Source organism: Macrotis lagotis, chromosome 4 (assembly GCF_037893015.1).
Source record: "Macrotis lagotis isolate mMagLag1 chromosome 4, bilby.v1.9.chrom.fasta, whole genome shotgun sequence".
NCBI lineage: Eukaryota > Metazoa > Chordata > Mammalia > Peramelemorphia > Peramelidae > Macrotis > Macrotis lagotis.
The window spans coordinates 81,835,592-81,856,849 of NC_133661.1; the positions used below are offsets into that span (position 1 = coordinate 81,835,592).

The window sequence follows — 21,258 nt, forward strand, 5'->3', positions numbered from 1 at the left end:
TGTAAAGATCAAATGAGATAATGTATGTAAAGTATTTTGGAATTCTTAAAGCACTATATAAAGTTTGATATTATTAACTGATAGATATATTTTGATCTGCATCAGTGGTAGGAATTCCCATGCTGACAATCTCACTGTCTTTTCATATATTCTTAGAATCTGTTTTGAAAGAAGCTAAGTATATAAATTAGAAGTCGATACTACTACTCATTTCCACATCATGGGGGTTATTTTTAGGAGGAAGAAGTCGTCGATTGGTGGAGCAAATTTTATGCTTCCATTGGAGAACCTGAAAAATGTGGACAGTACATTCAGAAGGGATATGCCAAATTAAAGGTAATTTGAAGATGACTCCTACAGATAGCCCCAGGGTTGAGGGAAGCAGGAGAGAGATCCTCCCTTGGTCAAACAGAGATGGGTAGATGGCCCCATCAAAATTGAAGAGAATATTCATGAGTCTGATTGTAGATGCTGAGTTAGAATGGATTCTGTTCTGTAGCAAGTATTAGAGTCTGAATGTTTGTGGTGCTCCAGTCTGTGATGAGTGGTAGTGTCATGGACAGAAATAGCAAAGTCAGAAAGTGGGGACAGATTTAATAGGAAGATGATGATGAGTTCCATTTTGCACATTATGTCAAAGTGGGTATGGGCAATTGGATCTATGGTACAATGAGTATGTCAGTATGCTGGTTGAAGGTGCCAGAGAGTGGAAATCTTAAAGTATGGTGGACCCCATTCTCATAAAACTTTGTTGGGCACCATTTAGAGAAATGGTTCTACATAAAACCTATGGATCACTGTAGTTCTCTTTTAACAAATAACTGACTGTTGATTAATTTTCAGGTATATAATTGTGAACTAGAGAATGTACCAGAGTTTAAGGGTCTGACAGACTTCTCAGATACCTTTAAGCTGTACAGAGGGAAGTCTGAAGAGAATGATGATCCTTCCGTTGTAGGAGAGTTTAAGGTAAGCAAAAAACCCCAAATCCTCTTTGGGCACACTGCTGAATTTAGGGCTCCTCCTTTTTACCTTTTAGATACAGAAGAAAGTACCTTACATACTTTTGGACACCTGAGTGCTTCTGTAACTAATGTCTCCTTTGTATAGAGTTGTTGGGTCATTTTACGGTTTAGTAACTGACCCTTGTCTGAATGAGGTTGTACTGCCAGCTAAATAAAATCTAAATTTTTATAGGTCTTTTCACAAGTTTGATTGGGTCACTGCCAGTGACTTTGCAGTAAGATATTTAAGCAGTTGGGCTGACAGATGGGTTTGAACCAGAACTAAATTCTGGTGCTGAGCCAAGGACATTGAAAAGAGCAACTTTAGCATAAGTGACATTTTAAAAATTTATGCATTCTAAACAACAAAAACATCCATCTATAATTATTTCAATTTTAAAAATTAATTTGTTTTCAAAATATCCCAAACAGTTGATTAGTTCCTCTTGCTATCTCCCCTTCCATTCTCTTTGTTTATTCTTCTTTTCTGTATCTGTGCATAATAATCCTTTTACCTCTTGACCTGGGTAATCTTTTACTGACTTTTCCCCTTATGCTTTCAATTAGGATATTTCTTATTTTTTGTTCTGATTCCAAGTTATGGTAGCACTTTTCCAACCATAATCTCTGGATCATAAGATCATGGTCACTCTAGGGCTTTATCTACCATACCACCAAGCTTCCTCAATAAGAATAATAGTAATAATCATAAACCCTTCTAACTTAAGTACATATAAGGGAAATTATACAGCTGAAGTCATGTCTCTGATACGTATACCACATGACCCTGGGTGAGTTCCTTACTCAACCTCACAATTCTCAAGCAGTTCTTTTAGACAATATATTGCAGAACAGAAGCAGAAATCTACTGGTTTCTGGGAAGTTTCTTCCTTGAGAATTCCCTACAGGATGAAATAATAGATTCTGTCCCCCATCCTCCTAAATGTACAAGTATATGACATATATTGATTATACCCTAAGAAAACCTGCTAATATCTATACATTATCTTATGACTGTGACTTCAAGACTTCCTGGGGAGGTGAACGAGCATGGTCCAGATATCATACAAGTTAGGTTACTAACTATGGATTTTGTGTTTCTCTGTATGTGTATGTATTACAGGGCTCCTTTAGAATCTATCCATTGTCTGATGACCCAAGTGTGCCTGCTCCTCCCAGGCAGTTTCGGGAATTACCTGACAGTATCCCACAAGAATGTATAGTAAGGATTTATATCATAAGAGGCTTAGATCTCCAACCTCAGGATAATAATGGCCTGGTAAGAATTTTGTTTTGGCGGGGTGGCTAGGTGGTTCAGTGGATAGAGCACCGGCCTTGGAGTCAGGAATACCTGAATTCAAATCTGGCCTCAGACACTTAATTAAGCTTGTGGCCTTGGGCAAGCCACTTAACCCCATTTGCCTTGCAAAAACCTAAAAAAAAAAAAAAAAAAAAAAAAAAAAAAAAGAATTTTGTTCTGAAAATCTTGGATATAGAAAAGTTACTCATGGTTTGATACAGTAACTGTTTAATAAAATAATTTCTCTTATTTTCCTGCTGTTATTTCTTAAAAGGAAAGGTACTTGAACAGCATCATTTATCCACCAAGACTAGTTCTAGAATAATTCAAAATTTGAGCTTGAAGAGACCTTAGAACTTCTCTAATCTCAGAGTGATAACTAGGAAATCTTTCATGGATAGAACCATAGCAGCTGGGCCTTTGGAGATGATCTGGGGGAATGGGGATGCCAGGTTCTATATCATTGAGGAGAGGAAACACAATCTTCTTCCTCTTCTGTTTCAGTGCTTGTGGCGAAACCGCAGGTTGTCTTATCTTGGTTATGACTCCATCTAGTTCAATCTCCTCTTTTTGTAGATGAGGAAACTGGGACCCAGAGAAATTAGATTATTTACTTAAGATCATATGACTTAACTAGAGACAGGGCGAGAACTAGAACTCGTCTCTTAACACCAGTCTTGTACCCTTTCTACCACTCAAAGTTTTTAAGATATAGATATGACCAACATTGGTTGTTTCTGCATATTATCAAACTATTAATATAATTCGGCCAAAATATCAGTCAAATTATTTTTGAATATTATATGGTCAAAACAACCAGTTGATTATTTCTCATTTTATTCAGCTCTTTTAGTTTTATGTAGATAGTAAGAACAAGTGGGTAAACCACCAAAATTAACATACTGTAGCATGATATTATCCAATAACATCTCATTTGTTTTCCCAATAGTGCGATCCTTACATAAAAATATCCCTGAGTAAAAAAGTCATTGAAGATCGAGACCATTACATTCCAAATACACTCAACCCAAATTTTGGAAGGTAATGTAAAATTTCTTTTAAGTTGGAGACTGATCTATTCTGCTTCTAAGTGACTCTGTTCCACTTTTTACTATACTATTGATGAATTAATACAAAACTATTTTAGATATAGCTTCTCTAGCAGCACTATATGAGTAGTTCTCTGGGGTGCTAAGCTCAAACCCATTAAACTGTGAGTTCCTTGAGGGATAGAAACTATATTTTTGTCTTTCTTTACATGCTTAGTGCTTAGCACAGTGTCTTGTAAACAGTAAAGTCTTAATAAATGTTTATTGGCTTAGTAGTCTATTAATACTATGCATTTGCTCTTTTAGGATGTACGAGCTGAGCTGCTTCTTGCCTCAAGAAAAAGACCTGAAAATTTCTGTCTATGATTATGACACCCTTACTCGTGATGAAAAAGTAGGAGAAACTATTATTGATCTAGAAAATCGTTTTCTTTCTCGATTTGGGTCCAATTGTGGCATAGCAGAGCAGTATTGCACGTAAGTTTCATAAACCATGAAACATGGTTCTTTTGTTTAGTAAAGGACATTTATATAAGAAAAAGCTTTTCAAAAGTCAGTTGCCCTAAGCCACGGCATGGCTGAGTTGGGATGTTTCTAATTCCCTCTAGATATCTTACCAGAACTCCTTCCAAATATACTTCATTTTCAATCATGAAGTACCTCAATAAATTTAGACTCAAAACTTACAGATTGCGAAAGCTGGTACATTTTTAACATAGTAAGAGGATTGTCTTCTCTTTTAATCTAGACAAATGAATTTTTTTAAAAAATCTTCATTGGAGGCTAAAGAATTACAGATTGGGGGCAGCTAGCTGGCACAGTCGATAGAACACTGACCCTGGAGTCAGGAGGACCTGAGTTCAAATCCAACCTCAGACATTTAATTATTACCTAGTTGTGTGACCTTGAGCTAAACCCTTAATCTGATTGCCTTGCAAAAAAAAAAAAAAGAATTTCAGAATGACTTTTAAGCTGTAATGCATATTTTAGGTTCTTGAGACATAGCATGGTATAGTTGATACAGTGTTGGACTGTATCAGACACTTACTAGCTGTTAGTCTACAGACAATGTCTCCTGAGGATACTATATAGGAAGATCAAATGCAATAACATTTGTATAGTGCTTGGCACATGTTAAAAAGCTATATAAATGCTTTTATTTATTTATTACTGTCATCGGAGATATGTTAGCAAGTTTAAGAAAACTGTATCGAATGTTAAATCTGAAATGGATTATATTATATTACATTACATTATATTACATTTTATTATATTATATTATATTATATTATATTATATTATATTATATTATATTATATTATATTATATTATATTATATTATATTCAACAGTTCCGGAGTCAATACTTGGAGAGATCAACTAAAACCAACACAGTTGCTAAGCAATGTAGCCAAGTATAAAGGCTTTCCACCCCCTATTCTTTCTGAAAATGGAAGCAGGCTCCGATATGGAGGGCGAGAGTACAGTTTAGAAGAATTTGGTGAGTTCGATGCTGTGGATCACTTGTGGCAAGCTTGCCAAAGAGAGTAGCCTATTGCTAATGTTTTCATGAAGGAGTAGAACACTATCACAAGCTAGCTGTGGTATTTGAGAAGCTGACTCAATGTGACCATTTTGACAGGAATGTAGTCTTAACAGTTATATGCGCCCATGAACAAAAGCGATATTATCATAGGTTAGTTTCATATGATAACACTTCAAAATGGAGTATATGCCATATTACCTAGTGGATTTGTAACATTTTATTTGTTCATTTAGATTTTTTTTAGGTTTCTGCCCCTGCCTCTTCATATCCATAGTTTCACTTCTCACTACTTTTGTGAATACAAAATGATTACATTCTAACAGGAGAAATCTCCCCTTCATTCCTTTCCATCATCTTAGAAACACCAGGAATGCATTGTTATGGGTTGGGTTTGAATTATCAGCATATTTTACACATGGCTGAATACTGAAAACCTCAAATACTCACCAGAAACAATTCCCGAGTTGTAACTAGGCCAGTGCCTGGAATAAATTTATTGGAGGGACTGATTCAGACTTTTAGACTCAGAACACTGTAGGTGAAGGGGAAAAATGGAAATTTCTTAGAAAATTGCCCTATAAGGTGTAAGACAGAGTAACTAGGCATCCCCTCTTTGAGTGGGAGGAATATCATAGACATTCCCTTGATATAGCATAGAATGAGTGCCTAGGATTATAGGAGAAGGGGAAAACTTTCCTCCAGAGATATTGATCTTATACTTTTCAGCATATACATTATCCCCTGAACCCCAATCCCTAGGGTGATGACGTACATAGGAGATATGGTAGTGGGGTTGAGTGGTCCCCTGGAAAATGATGCAACAATAATGGAATCGTAGGGATGGTGGCCTAAAGGGGAGAAGAGGGAGTGACTCCCTTCTCAAGATGCTGGTCCCTGGAGAAAAGCTCTGGTGGCTTTTCTCTTGAGATGGTTTAAACAGTTTCAGAGATTGAATCATTTCCAATTGATGAGCACTTTGTCTTCTGGTTAGCATCTTACAATCATACTTAGAAGGAGCAGAGCCTTTTAGCATGTTTGTAAATTTTTTCTTAGTTAAAGGTTCTTAAGTGCCAACTGCTTCATGATCTTTAAAGTTCAATACTAATTAACTCAAGCTGCTTGTTGAAATGGCAATGAAATCTTTTGGGATGGCTTTGGTTTGTTCCCTGTTTTGATGGCAGTCTGAATTACAGAGAACAACAAAAATCTGCACCAACATCTGGGACCCCCAGAGGAGCGTCTTGCTCTATATATCCTTCGGACTCAGGGACAAGTGCCTGAACATGTGGAAACACGGACTTTGTACAGTACCTTCCAACCAAATATTTCACAGGTACAGAGAGTATTCCATCCTTGAATGTTGCTGCACCTTACAATATTCATAGTAATAGTAAATCTGTAACCACATGGCTGGGTTTGTGTCCTGTTGAACAGAGAGGATTCTGGGTAGGAAGCAATTAGATAGACATGATGCCCTAGACCTGATGCCAAAGATGGATTGGGTCAATGATATAATCATTTGTTTTCTCTTTTATTCCATTCTAAAGCAGCCCTTATAGAAAAAAAAATGACTCTGAGGGTCAAAGAAGGAGTAATACAAAAAGGAAATTATGCTGACTAGACCTTCTCTGATTTTTAAAAAATAAAACAAAAAATCATAACACCAAATAATTTTTCCCCATTTGAATGACACAGGGGAAACTTCAGATGTGGGTGGATGTTTTCCCCAAAAGTTTGGGGCCACCGGGTCCTCCTTTCAATATCACCCCTCGGAAAGCCAAGAGGTATGTGATTCATAGTCAATTTTAGGTTACTTGAAGACTGTGGGTATCCCAACTAAAGACGAATGAGAAAATTCTTTTAAAATGTTTCCTTCTCAGGTATGTCTTGCGTGTGATTGTTTGGAACACTAAAGATGTCATTCTGGATGAGAAAAGTATCACAGGAGAAGAAATGAGTGACATCTATGTGAAGGGGTAAGTGACCTGGAAATCTCTTTGAAAACTTTCTAGAGAGGTTACAGGCTTCTTCCCTTAGTGACTTTAGTTTTCCTTATAGGTAAGGGAAGGGAAAAAATATTTATTAAGTGCCTAAGTTGTGCCAGGCAATGATTTTCACAAGAACCATAGGTGATAAGTAACTACTGTTATCCTCATTTTTCAGTTTGAGGAAACTGAAGCAGACAGAGGATAAGTGACTTGCCCATGGTCACACAACTTGTTATGGGCAGCTAGATGCATAGTAAATAGAATTCTGGATCTGGAATCTGGAAGACTTGAGTTCAAATGTGGCCTCAGATCATTACTAGCTGTGTGACCCTGGACAAGTCACTTAACACTTTTTACTTCAGTTTTCTTCATCTGTAAAAATGAGCTAGAGAAGAAAATGGCAAACCACTCTAGTGTGTGTTTGTCAAGAAAACAAAGGAGTTATGAAGAATCAGACACAATTGAAAAACAACAACCCTAAGATCACACAGCTACACAATGTCTGAAGCTGGATTTGAAGCTCAGTTATTTCCAACCCCAGGACCACATCACACCACCAAACCAACTGCTTCAAGATAATAACTGCCAAGTAGATTGCAACCCTTTTAAACCTAGTAACCAAGTCTTAGAGAGTTTCTAGAGGCTTAGAAAAGTTGTGACATGCCAGTAGTCATTTACAGTAGATAGTGACTGAGGAGGGACTTGAACCCAAATCTTCCTGACAAGTACAACACTAAGCATTTGACTATACTGCCTCCATTGTTTTTCTTATTAGAGGAAAAATAAATGGACAGGAGAGATTTAAAAAACAACATAGAGGGCAGCTAGGTGGTGCAGTGGATAGAGCACTGGCCCTAGAGTCAGGAGTACCTGAGTTCAAATCCAGCCTCAGACACTTAATAATTACCTAGCTGGGTGGCCTTGGGCAAGCCACTTAACCCCATTGCCTTGCAAAAACTAAAAAAAACAAAAAACAAAAAAAAACATAAAGCCAGTCATATTTATGACCAAGAACTTCTAGCATTATAAAATCTAAACATATTCCATCATAATGGTTTTTCCACTTATTTTTAATGTATTCAGTGAGTGTGTTAACTGTGGTTTGTTTCATTTGTATCTCATTGAGGTCTGTTTTTGCTTTTGCTTTTCAGTGAATTAAAAAAAATACTGTTTTATGCACACTTGCATAAACTTATACTCATCAGTAAAATCATTTCTTACCCTGTCTTCTTTATACATATATTATCAAGAGAAGCTATTGAACACAGGAGGGAAGAAGAAGAAAACCTGAGATTTTATTTATGCTCTGTTTTATGTTTGACAAATTTCTTTGTTAATTTTTTAAAATTTCATTTATTAAACTGTTGGGAAAATTGGAAGTTAGTATGGAAGAAACTTAAATTAGATCAACACCTCACACCCTATACCAAAATATGATCAAAATGGATACAGGATTTAGACATAAAAAAATATTATAAGCCAACTAGGAACAGTTTACCTGTCAGATCTATGGAAAAGGAAGCAGTTTATGGCCAAGGAAGAGATGGAGAACATCACTAAAAACAAACTAGACAATTTTGAATACATTAAATTAAAAAGCTTTTGCACAGATAAAACCACTGTAACCAAGATCAAAAGAAATGTAGCAAATTGGGAAACAATTTTTACAGCTAGTTTTCTGACAAAGGACTCATTTCTAAAATATACAAAGAACTGAGTCAAATTTTCAAAAAAAAAGCCATTTCTCCATTTGACAAATGGTCTAAGGATATGCAAAGGCAATTTGCAGATGAGGAAATCAAAGCAATCCATAGTCATATGAAAAATTGCTCTAAATCATTACTTATTAGAGAAATGCAAATCAAAGCTTCTCTGAGGTACCACCTCACACCTCTCAGATTGGCCAGTATGACCGGGAAGGATAATGATCAATACTGGAAGGGATGTGAGAAATCTGGGACACTAATTCATTGTTGGTGGAGCTGTGAATTCATCCAACCTTCTGGACAGCAATTTGGAATTATGCTCAAAGGGCAACAAAAAGGTGCATACCCTTTGATCCAGCAATACCACTATTGGGTCTATACCCTGAAGAGATGATGAAAAAGATTAAAAACATCACTTGTACAAAAATATTCATAGCGGCCCTGTTTGTGGTGTCAAAGAATTGGAAATTAAGTAAATGTCCTTCAGTTGGGAAATGGCTTAACAAACTGGGGTATATGTATGTCATGGAACACTATTGTTCTATTAGAAACCAGGAGGGATGGGAATTCAAGGAAGCCTGGAAGGATTTGCATGAACTGATGCTGAGTGAGATGAGCAGAACCAGAAAATCATTGTACACCCTAACAGCAACATGGGGGTGATGACCAGCCTTGATGGACTTGCTCATTCCATCAGTGCAACAATTAGGGATAATTTTGGGCTATCTGTGATGGAGAATACCATATCTAGAGAAAGAATCATGGAGTTTGAACAAGGACCAAAGACTATTACCTTTAATTTAGAAAAAAAAAATCCGTTATCTTATTATGTAACTCTTCTATCTCTCATATTTTATTTTTCTTCCTTAAGGATATGATTTCTCTCTCATCACATTCAATTTAGATCAGTGTATACCATGGAAACAATGTAAAGACTAACAGAATGCCTTCTGTGGGGGGTGAGGGAGGGAAGGAAGATTAGGGGAAAAAATTATAAAACTCAAAATAAATAAAATCTTTTTAAAAATTAATTTATTTAAGGCGGTGGGGTTAAATGACTTGCCCAATGTCACACAGCTAGGCAACTATTAAGTGTCTGAGGCCAGATTTGAACTCAGGTACTCCTGACTCCAGGGCCGGTGCTCTATCTACTGCACCACCTAGCTACCCTTCCTTGTTAAATTATTAACTGAGCTTGGATCCATGGCATGAAATATAAAATTTGTTCAATTTATTTATAATCTGAAAACATGATTTAATTTGTGAATGGTTTCTCGTAAAGTGAGGACAAGAGCTAGTCACTTAAGTGAACATATATATTTGTTTGTGTTAACTGTTAATCAAAACTAATTCATAGATTTATTCTTTTCCTGCCCATGGAAGTTATATCTGCTCTTGGTTTTGTTTTTTGATTTTTTTTTTTAGATTTTTCAAGGCAATGGGGTTAAGTGGCTTGCCCAAGGCCATACAGCTAGGTAATTATTAAGTGTCTGAGGCCGGATTATTTGAACTCAGGTACTCCTGACTCCAAGGCCAGTGCTCACTATGCCACCTAGCTGCCCCTATATATCTGCTCTTGGAACAAATACTGTAAACTAGTTAATTGCCTAATTAAAAGAAAGATACATTTCCAACTGCAAAGGTGCTTCTTGGCCACTTTATGTGGTTATAACATGATATCATTAATTTTTTGTTTAATATTGTAAATGTTCAAATGGCATAGCCCAGAAAGGCATAGGAAAGGAAAATAAAAATTGATTTGACCTAAAATATTTTTTTTTGGTTGATTCCACCAATTTGATCATCAAGAAACTAAAAGGAAAAATGAAAGTACAGATTCACTGCCTTTGGCCTGTTTGTTTAAAATATAACAGGGAAAATTCATTTATTCATTCATTCAACAAATACTTATAAGACTCTGCCCGTGTTCAGCACTCAACCATATCCTGCACATCAGGTACCTTCCCTTTCCCCATATTGTAACTTCCTTTTATATTTTGTCTTCCTCCCTTAGAATGTAAGCTCCTTGAGGGCAAGAACTGTCTAAATTTTTAAATACTTGTGTCTCCAATACTTAACACTGGTACATAGTAGGTGCTTAATAAATGTTTATTGACTGGTTCCTTTTGTCAAGGAGCTGGCAAACAGGTGTTGGGACAAAAGTAGATAAAAAATCTGTCCTGAAAATTATGATTTAGAATTTGGGGAGGAACAGGAGACCTATCATTTAAATTGTGAAGGAACCACCTGCTATGGAAACTTCTTTCACTGAAGAAGTAAGCAAATCATTTGGAATTTAGTGTCCTAGAGAATTACCTGGGGGCACTCAGATTAACTAACTAGTCTCTTACTCTGTAGATCTGGAGCAGTTTCAACCTGGAGATATCAAGGAATGACTCCTAGAGGAGATCTATGAATGAAGCCTTGAAGAAAGGGAAAAATGTTAAAAGTAGTGGGGGGTGGCAAACACAAAGATAGGAAACAAATATAAAATGTTTTGTAGAGATAATCAGTCACTATTAGCAATGACAGCCAAGTGAAATAATTGATTGAGCTCCAGATTTAGAGTCAGATGCATTGAAATCCCATCTCAGATATTTACTAACTGTAGCTCAAGAAAAATTATTTATCCTCTCCATGCCATTCCCCATCTGTGAAAAAGAGAGAATTGAACTATAAGTTTCCTTCTGGCTTTCAAATTATGATTGTACTTCTTAGTCACCTTTATGGGGAGTGAAATTACAAGTATTAAACAATAATACATCTAAAATAAATGACATTTTGTATTTGCCATTCCAAACTTTTATCTTTTTTGCTTTTAAACAAAAGGCTAAAGGATATGGTGCTTTTTGTTTTAAATAAATTGTTTTATTTGGTTAAAACTCCTATTAGATACCCTGTTGCTTCCACTGCCTATTTTTAACTGCTAATTCAGTAAATTCCTGAAAGGTAATTGAGAAACGCATACTAATTGTTTTCATTTTGTATATAAATTCCAGGCTCCTATTTTATAACCAAGACTAAAATTTGAAGTAATATCCTGGAACACACATAATCTTTTCATACATTATTTTCAGCTGGATTCCTGGGAATGAAGAAAATAAGCAGAAGACAGATGTCCATTACAGGTCACTGGATGGTGAAGGGAATTTTAACTGGAGATTTATTTTCCCTTTTGAATACCTGCCCGCTGAACAACTCTGTATTGTTTCTAAAAAAGTAAGTTTGAAAACATGCCACAATTGAATGTCACAGGGCTTTATAATCCAAGTAACTTTGAACTTTGATCTTAAAGACTATAGGATCAAAGCATTTCAATCTGGAAGGAACCTTAAAGATGAACTCTTCAGTCCAAGCCCTTTCTTTTATGTAATAGTTTAGGGACTAAGGTTCTGACAGTGCCCCATTCTACTATTTACCGCCTGTATTACCTTAGGCCAGTACCATAAATCACACTACTAAAAAATTATCTTATAAAGCTAGGAAAAAATAATAATGAAATTCATCCAGAAAAACAAAAGGTCAAGAATATCAAGGGAATTAATGAAAAAAAAATGTGAAGGAAGGTGACCCAGCCATACCAAATATCAAACCATTTCATAAGGTGGCAGTTAACACAATTTATCTAGTATGGGCTAAGAAATAGAGTGGTGGGTGAATGAAATCAATTAGATACATGATAGCAAATGTCCATAGTAATCTAATATCTCATAAACCCAGCTTCGAGAACAAGAGCTCACCATTTGACAAAAACTTTGAAAAAATTGAAATTGAAAAATATAATGACAGAAATTAGGTATAGACCAACATCTCACACATTATGCCAAAATGAATACATGATTTAGACATAAAGGGTGATACCATAGGCAAATTAGGAGAGCAAGGAATAGTTTACCTGTCAGATCCATGGCGAAGGGAAGATTTTACGATCATATAAGAGATAGAGACCATAATGAAAAGTAAAATGGATAACTGATTATATTGAATTAAAAAGCTTTTACACAACTAAAACCGATTGCAACCAAGATTAGAAGAAAAGAAGAAAGCTGGGAAACAATTGTTACAGCAAATATGCCAAAATATATAGAGAATAGTGGCAAATTTGTAAGAATACAAGTCATTCCCCATTTGCTAAATGGTCAAAGGATATGGACGGGTAGTTTTCAGAAGAAATCAAAGCTGTCTATAGCCCTAAAGAAAAATGCTCTGGGGGCAGCTAGGTGGCACAGTGGATAGAACATAGGCGCGGGAGTCAGGAGGACCTGAGTTCAAATATTATCTCAGACACTTAATAATTACCTAGTTGTGAGATCTTGGGCAAGTCGCTTAACCCCACTGCCTAGCAAAAGCCAAACAAAACGTTCTAAATCATTATTGATTAGAAAAATGCAAATTAAAACAACTCTAAGGTACTGTCTTGCACCTATTAAGTCAATTATTATGACAGAAAAGGAAAATGATAAATATTGCAAAAGATGTGAGAAAATTGGGGCACTAATGTATTGTTGGTGTAGTTATAAAATGTTCCAATCATTCTGGAGAGCAATTTGAAAGTATGCCCAAAGAGTTATAAAACTGTATGCTCTTTGATCCAGCAATTTCTCTACTAGGTTCATATCACAAAGAGATTTAAAAACAAACAAAAAAAAAAAACAAGGTAGGGAGGAGGGAAGGGAAGGTGAAGGGAAGGACTTATTTGCACAAAAATACTTATAACAGCTCTTTTTATGGTGGCAAAGAATTGGAAATTGAGGGGATGTCCTTCAATTGGAGAATGACCAAACAAGTTGTGGTATATGGTTATAATAGAATATTATTGTGCTATAAGAAATGGTGAGTAGTCTGATTTCAGAAAACCTTGGAAAGATGTACACAAACTGATACATCAGATGACCACTGCACGCAGTAACAGCAATTTTGTATAATGATCAACCATAAATAATTTAGCTGTTCTCAGTAATTCAGTGATCTAAGATAACTTCAAAGGATTCATGACAAAAAACGCAATCTGTCTCCAAAGAAAGAACTGATAGAGTTTGAATGCATATTGAATCTTACTACTTTTTGCATTTTGTGTGTGAGTGCTTTCTTCCCCCCTCTTTTTTTTTAATCTTCTTTTGGTCTGTCTTTTTTAACAACATGACTAATACAGAAATGTGGTCTGCATGATTGTACATGTATAATCTTTATCAATTTCCTTACCATCTCAGGGAAGAGGAAGATGAAGAAGGGAAGAAGAAGCTTTAAAATTTAGCTTTAAAAAATTGAATATTAAAAATTCTCGGGGTGACTAGGTGGCGCAGTGGAGGGGTGGCTAGGTGGCGCAGTGGATAAAGTACCGGCCTTGGAGTCAGGAGTACCTGGGTTCAAATCTAGTCTCAGACACTTAATAATTACCTAGCTGTGTGGCCTTGGGCAAGCCACTTAACCCTGTTTGCCTTGCAAAAACCTAAAAAAAAAATTCTCTTTACATGTAATTGGGAAAAAATTTTTTTAAAGAGTAGAGTGCAAGGAATAACAATGAAAATGGATTCATATCATTGTGGAAAATAAAAAAGATAGGTTTCAATAGCTGAGGGTTAGATTTGAGGCCAAAACAGAAAGGAATCCTGCTTCTCTAAAAACTTTTTCAAAAGGAAGCATTTATCAAATACTTACTATTTACCAGGCATTATGCTTATAAGTACTTTACAAATATCTCATTTGGCCCTCACATCAATTCTGTAAAGTAGTTGCAATATTCCCCATTTTACATTTTGGGAAACTGAGGCAGACATCACACTATTAAAATTGCCTGAGGCTGGATTTGAATTCAGGTCTTCCTGATTCCGGACACAGTGCTCTATCTGCAATGTCATCTAGCTTTTTCTTAAGAGAGGTGAGATATACAAAAAAGCTCAGCTTCATCTAGATGTGGGAAAAAACAAAAGAAAACTGGATACAATGATGACACGAGTTGGACTAAGATAAAGCCAACTGAAAGAGAAACAAATTGGGCTAAACTTGGAAGAGTCTGATGAATGCTTCAAAGTAAGCTATTGTGGTATGATGGGAAGAACTCCACATTGGGTTTCAGAAGACCTGTCATAAACAAATGATGTGACCGTGGCCAGGTTACTTCACTTCTGTAAGACTCAGTTTTTTATTTCTGAACCAGAATTATTCAAATCTTGGTTTGAAGTCAGGTACTCCTATTGCTCTGTGCTGTCTTCTTCTCAGAACCCTTCTGGGATAATTCTGTGAGGCAATAACCTTTAATTCCATAGTTATGTCATTTTGGTCCTCTTCCAGCATGAAGGACTTAAACTAACCAAACCTGAACTCCCATTTGTACCCTGATTCCCTTCTACTGGAAAGGGGGATAGGAAGAAAGAATAATTAGGAGGTGAGCAGGTAATGGAAATTTAGGTGAAGAAGCTTGAATAGGAGCTTCTGTTTGAGAGCCACCTGCTTTGTCACAAAATGACTGGTTACTTTCCTGAGTAGTCTGGTCATCCCATAGAATACCTGATGAAGGAAGAGGTAGCAAGTAATGGGAGAATAGTATCTATCTCTCTAATAAAGAGAAAAAACATTGTCCCACATCTCATTAACTTTGAAGGGAGGTGAGAAGGAATAGTGTGACACTGGGGGAAGTACCCTGGCTTTGTATTAATCCAGACTGAGTTCAGATTCTGGCTCCATCATTTGCTACCTGTGGGTAATTATCCTGGGCAAGTCACATCAACTCCCTCAGCTTGTTTCCTCATCTGTAAAATGAGAAAGTCGTATCAATTGACTGCCAAGGTTCCTTCCAGTTCTAGCTCTCTGGGCTTATGATTTTATAAAGAATGAGTGGAATTGAAGGTTCTTAAATTTCTTGGTTTTAATTCCTGTTTGTTTCTATTTTCCCTCTAGGAGCATTTCTGGAGTATTGACCAGACTGAATTTCGAGTTCCTCCCAGACTCATCATTCAGATATGGGACAATGACAAGTTTTCTTTAGATGACTACTTGGGTATGTCTTATAAATTGTCTCCTATTATCATGTGGGCTCCTTGAAAATAAGAACTTTTCCAGTTGTATCCCTAGGAGTTAGCACAGTCCTTAGCAGATATTATATCCTTAGAATTATTGCTGTTCAATAATTTTCAGTTATATCTGATTCTTTTTTATTCCATTTGGGGTTTTCTTTGCAAAGATACTGGAGCAATTTGCCATTTCCTCTTTCAGTTTGTTATATAGATTAAGAAATTGAGACAGTCTTGAGTGACTTGCCCAAGGTCACATAGCTAGTAAATATCTGCAGTCACATTTGAACTCGGCCCTTCCTGACTCCAGGTGGGGTGCTCTATTCACTGTGCCACCAAAATTGCCCATGGTAAAATCCTAACAAATGATTTTCAATTTACCATGCTGCCTTTCATGGATATCTAAGAAGAAGTACTAAGTTTCCACTTTCCCTCATGTCTTCCTCTGGCATTTATCATATCACAAAAGTAAACCTGGCTTCTCAAAGGCAATGCCAATGGATAACAAGTTATGCCAGGTCCTACCAAGTAGGAAAGGATTTGAAAATGGCACTATAGACTCATGAGTTTGTCATCTGGGAAAATGCCTTGCTAAATTCTGGAGATTCATCATCAGAATGCTGATGATTTTTTTTTTTGGGGGGGGAGGCATAGTGGCTCAAGATCATCTGCTTAGTGAAGAGTATGCCCATTAATGAAATCATAGATCTTTTGAAGTGTATTCAGGTAAGGAAAGAAGCATTGATCTAATGCTTTCTATGTTCCAGCTGCACTTTTTATAGATATCTTGCTATTTGATCCTCATAATAACCCTGCAAGGTAGTTTCTATTCTTATCTCTATTTTTCAGATGAGGAAATTGAGTCAAATAGAGTTTAAGTGATTTGCCTAGAGCCATGCAGCTAATAAATGTCTGAGGCTGAATTTGAATTTGGGTCTTCTCAATTTCAGCCCAGAACTCTTATCTACTATACTCTATTATGACAAGCATATGTTTATATTATTAGTATTAGTACTACAATCAAATCAGTCAGTAAACTTATTAATCCTGAAAGATTAGACAAACAGAAAAATGAAAATAGGTTCATGAAGGATTTAAACAAATACTTGGATTATTGCTACTTTTTATTGTGGTTCAGATTTGTGATATTATCATTGTAGGAAAATTCCCTGAGTAGGAACTACCTTCAGGACGGTAGATGGGCAATTTATAGTCTTAGTGAGTTGGCTAGGGTGTTGAAAGTTCAAGCAACTTGCCCACGGCTACCCAGTATGTGTCAGAAGTTGGGTATGGATCCAGAGCTTTTTAAACCCTGAGATCAGCCCTGGAATTGCTCCATCTCACTGTCTCTATAAGAGACTAGAAAGGGAAATTTTTAAGTTAAATCATCACAAAGAGGAACTATCAAACTCTATCACAGTATATCCTTTAGAGACATAATACTAGGTACTGGGCCCACCAAACTAAGTTATTCACTTTGTTCTTATCTTTATGAAATTCAAAAATAGTTACAAATGGAAAATTCTCGATAAATTGACAAATGGGCCATGTGTCTGTCTGAGGAGAACTGTTTCTCTTATTTAAAAAAAAAAAACAAGAACATGGCACCATGGATGGATTGACAAGCATAAGAGAAATATCAAAATAATAGTGACACCCAAAGGTGCATATTTCATGTCATGGAGTATAAAATATGCATCTTTGCTTGTGGTTCTCTTGTTCCTAGTAGGAATTGGAGGAGTAGTTAACATTCATTCTCAAATTCTTAAAGTTAATCTAATACTCAGAGGAATTTATGGTTGAGTGTCTCTTTAGGGTGTCAGTATACTGAGCTACAGATGCCCTCACACGGACAAATGACCTCTCCATTGAGGGCAACACAAACTGCATGCCCAGTCCAAGGGCACTCAACCCAATAGAGCTTTTGTCTGCAGATGTTCATTTGTCTGAGACCCATAAAGCAAAGAATCATAAAATCTTAGGGACGTTAGAGGTCAACCAGTTCAACCGCTACCTAAATCATTGCCTCTATGCCTGGAGATGTAAGAACCACACTTCTCTATGTGACAAGTTGACTAATAGACAGCTAAGTCAATGAGACCTCCCATTTTGCATCATATCTATAAAGAACTCAAGAAATTTACAAGTGTTCTATTGTCTTCTTTTGCCATTGTCCACTCAAGATTCATCTCTGTCTCTCAGCAGTTCCTTTGAAAACAGTTAACTATTTTAAACTCCCTTTTCTTCATTTTTTTGGTTTGTTTCTAGGCTTTCTGGAACTTGATTTACATAATACAATTATCCCTGCAAAGTCATCAGAAAAATGCAGATTGGACATGATTCCAGACTACAAGACAATGAACCCCTTCAAATCAAAGACAGCCTCACTCTTTGAACAGAAGTCCATGAAAGGATGGTGGCCATGCTATGCAGATAAAGATGGCACACGTGTGATGACTGTATGAGTATTTTTTGGTTGGGAATTATTTTCTCCATTTCTTCACTGATATTTCATTGATGTAAGGGGTTTGGAACACCCAGAGTCATATTGAATCAGAGGATAAGAAAGTATTTACCTAAGGGGAACCAATGCTTTTGGAGCTCAAAGCAATAAAAGGCCACAAGATTGATATTAATTTTTAGACTGCTTGAAGAATAGGAGTTAAAAGTAACACAGCACAAATCACAGGACCTCATCAGGGGAAGACTGACTAATGGATTGATAGCTCCAGTGAATTGTATACAAAAAGAAACAGAATTTCACATCTCAGAATTGTCTGATCTGGGAGGTTTTATACAGGCTATTTCAAAAGTATATATACACATACACATCCCACACATAAATTTCTTACATATACATATATATATGTTCTATACCCCATATAATTCTATTATATATGTATGCATACACCTATGTAGTATATGTATATATTATTTTTGGAACATAATATATACACACACATACATATATAGATATAGATATATACACATACATATATAGATATATATATACACACACACATATATATATATACATTCTCACACAAATAGAGTGTCTCCAAAATTATATATAGTATCTTATATTTATGTGTTTATATGCCCTTATGTATTATATTTATATATATAATATAAATATATAGCTGCTGTTTTATTAATTATTAGGCAACTGGGTGAAATAGTAGATAGAGTCAGGCCTGAAGTCAGAGTTAAAATTCAAGCTCAAGACACTTAACTAGCTATGTGAAACCGGACAAATCATTTAACCCTATTAGCCTCAGTTTCCTCATCTGTAAAATGAGCTGAAGAAGGAAATGGCATCCAATATTTTTGCTAAGAAAATCCCCTCAGAAGAGAGTCATGAAGTGTCAGACATGACTGAAATGACTCAACATTACTGGTTATTAATTATAATATTATAATTCTGGAGATACAAGTTGAGATACTGATACCATATGCCAGAAAAGCCAGAAGAGATTTTTAACATGCTCTAACCCATTTTGGGTTGGGCTCATTTTATGGGTGATGAAATTGAAATTTAGAGAGCTTTAAGTCATTTTTTCCATGGCTAGTTAGAAGCAAGAACAGGCCCAAGACCCAGGTCTCCTGACTCCTTGTTTGGTATCTTTACCTGGTTAAGTCTGGTCTATACATCTGTCTTCTGACTAGACTGTACCTTAAACAAAACTCACATACCATACATTTTGGAAATAATCAAACCTGTGGTGGAAGGAAAGAGAGAATGCTTAGGCAGGGAAGAAAAGCAGGTAAAAGAGAAGAGAGCATAAGAAGCAGAGAAGTCTTGAATTCCCACAAAAATGAGAAAATTTGACTGAAACTCTTAAGCACAATTTTAGTTGATCTAAATATATTACAAGAAACAATTTTTTTCAACTTAAATGAAATATTTTTCAACATTTGATGTCATGTGTTTACCCTGTTTTGATTTACTGAAGGGTAAAGTGGAAATGACTCTGGAAGTCCTCAATGAGAAAGAAGTTGATGAAAGACCAGCTGGAAAAGGAAGGGATGAGCCTAATATGAACCCCAAACTAGAGCCACCAAAGTAAGCTGCTCTCTTTGTTCTTATTGTCTTTCTGGCATCTTAACCTGCCTAAAAGTTGGAAAATTCTTGTTGACAAATTGCTAAATTGAACTAACTCTCTGCCATTCTAATTAATTTGCTAGGAGGAATAATGGCTTGGTTTGCTTCTATCCATTCTTTACCTTGTCATGGAAGCAGAGTTCCATTTGTCTCCTGGATCATTAGAAACTTCCATGTGTGTGTCTGTTAAGATTAGAATGTTACCTTCATTCCATGAATAGAATGAGTTATTAGTTGAACAGTAGCTTTCCTATTCTGAGATGAAAGTACTTAATTACTTGGGCTTCATGTGAGTCATTTTGCTTCTGTCAAAATATAGTCGACCAGAAACTTCCTTCCTTTGGTTCACCAACCCATGCAAGACAATGAAATTCATCGTGTGGCGTCGGTTTAAATGGGTCATCATCGGCTTGCTCATCCTGCTGGTATTGTTGCTGTTCATAGCAGTGCTTCTTTATTCTCTCCCGGTAGGTTACTTTTATAGCTCTCGTTGAGTGGTGGAATCCATCACTTTTCTGATAATTACACTAATCTCTATTGCCATTGAATGAGAACTATAAAAATTATGCTATTGGAGTTTATATAACACTATAACTACAAAGCATCATATATAAGATCTAATTTGTTACTCTCCACAATACTATGAGATAAGAAGGGTAGATATCACCCTGCCCATTTTATAGGGAAAGACACTAAAGCAAAGGTTGTTTACATAACTTGCTCAAGATTATAGAAATTAGCAAGTGACAGAACCAGGACTCAGACCTAGGGCTTTTCACTTTAAGTCTAATGCTTATAAATCCCTCCCTCCATTCTTCTTTTCTTTCCTTCCTTCCCTCTTTTCTTCCTTTCTTCTTTCTCTCCCTGCCTCCTTTTAAGATCAGCAAGATACTTAGAGCACTGGTCCTAGAGTCGGGAACATATGAGTTCAAATCTGGCTCCAGACACTTACTAGCTACGTGATCCTGGGCAAATTACTCAGTCACTGCCTGCCTCAGTTTCCTCAACTATAAAATGAGAGTAATTATAGCATCTAACTTCCAGGGTTGTTGTGAGATTATTTTGTAAAGTGCTTAGCACAGCTATGTCTGACATATAACAGGCACTAATTAAATAAATGCTTATTTCCTCCCTTCCTCATTCCTTTCCTTCCTTCCTTTCCTTCCCTTCTCTGCCTCGATCCTTCCCTCCTTACTTCTCCCCCCTCTATATGTGATGTAAGGTTGTACCACTTACCTGAAACTCATCAAAGACTTTGTGATATCATCGAGATATATATATATATATATATATATATATATATATATGTATTTCTGAATTCCTTGCTAGACTGTAAACACCTAATCATGTCTTATGTAACCCTGGGCCAAGCATCACATGTTACATTTAGTAAGCATTCAACATATGTTTGAATTGGGCATGTTATTTCTTGTTTAGGAGGATATTTATATAATTCTAAAACTTGAACTTTTGTTCCCAGTTTTCCATTGTGATATTCTCATAATCCAGTCTAACAGCTTCCAATTTAATTATAATCTTTAATTATAATCTGAT

At 36.1% G+C, this 21,258-nt stretch overlaps 1 protein-coding gene across 2 annotated transcripts in view; it reads left to right on the top strand.

Moving 5' to 3' along the window:
- MYOF (myoferlin) overlaps positions 1–21,258 on the top strand; it is a 157,902-nt gene that overhangs the window by 135,700 nt on the left and 944 nt on the right. For both annotated transcript variants that reach the window (XM_074233352.1, XM_074233353.1), the window contains 14 exons: positions 238–336; positions 844–969; positions 2,128–2,283; positions 3,254–3,345; positions 3,660–3,830; positions 4,705–4,853; positions 6,092–6,231; positions 6,594–6,682; positions 6,779–6,874; positions 11,670–11,811; positions 15,490–15,589; positions 17,871–18,061; positions 19,556–19,665; positions 20,024–20,171. In XM_074233352.1, coding sequence (XP_074089453.1) covers positions 238–336; positions 844–969; positions 2,128–2,283; positions 3,254–3,345; positions 3,660–3,830; positions 4,705–4,853; positions 6,092–6,231; positions 6,594–6,682; positions 6,779–6,874; positions 11,670–11,811; positions 15,490–15,589; positions 17,871–18,061; positions 19,556–19,665; positions 20,024–20,171 — 1,809 coding nt within the window. The remainder of the gene's footprint in view (positions 1–237; positions 337–843; positions 970–2,127; positions 2,284–3,253; positions 3,346–3,659; positions 3,831–4,704; positions 4,854–6,091; positions 6,232–6,593; positions 6,683–6,778; positions 6,875–11,669; positions 11,812–15,489; positions 15,590–17,870; positions 18,062–19,555; positions 19,666–20,023; positions 20,172–21,258) is intronic.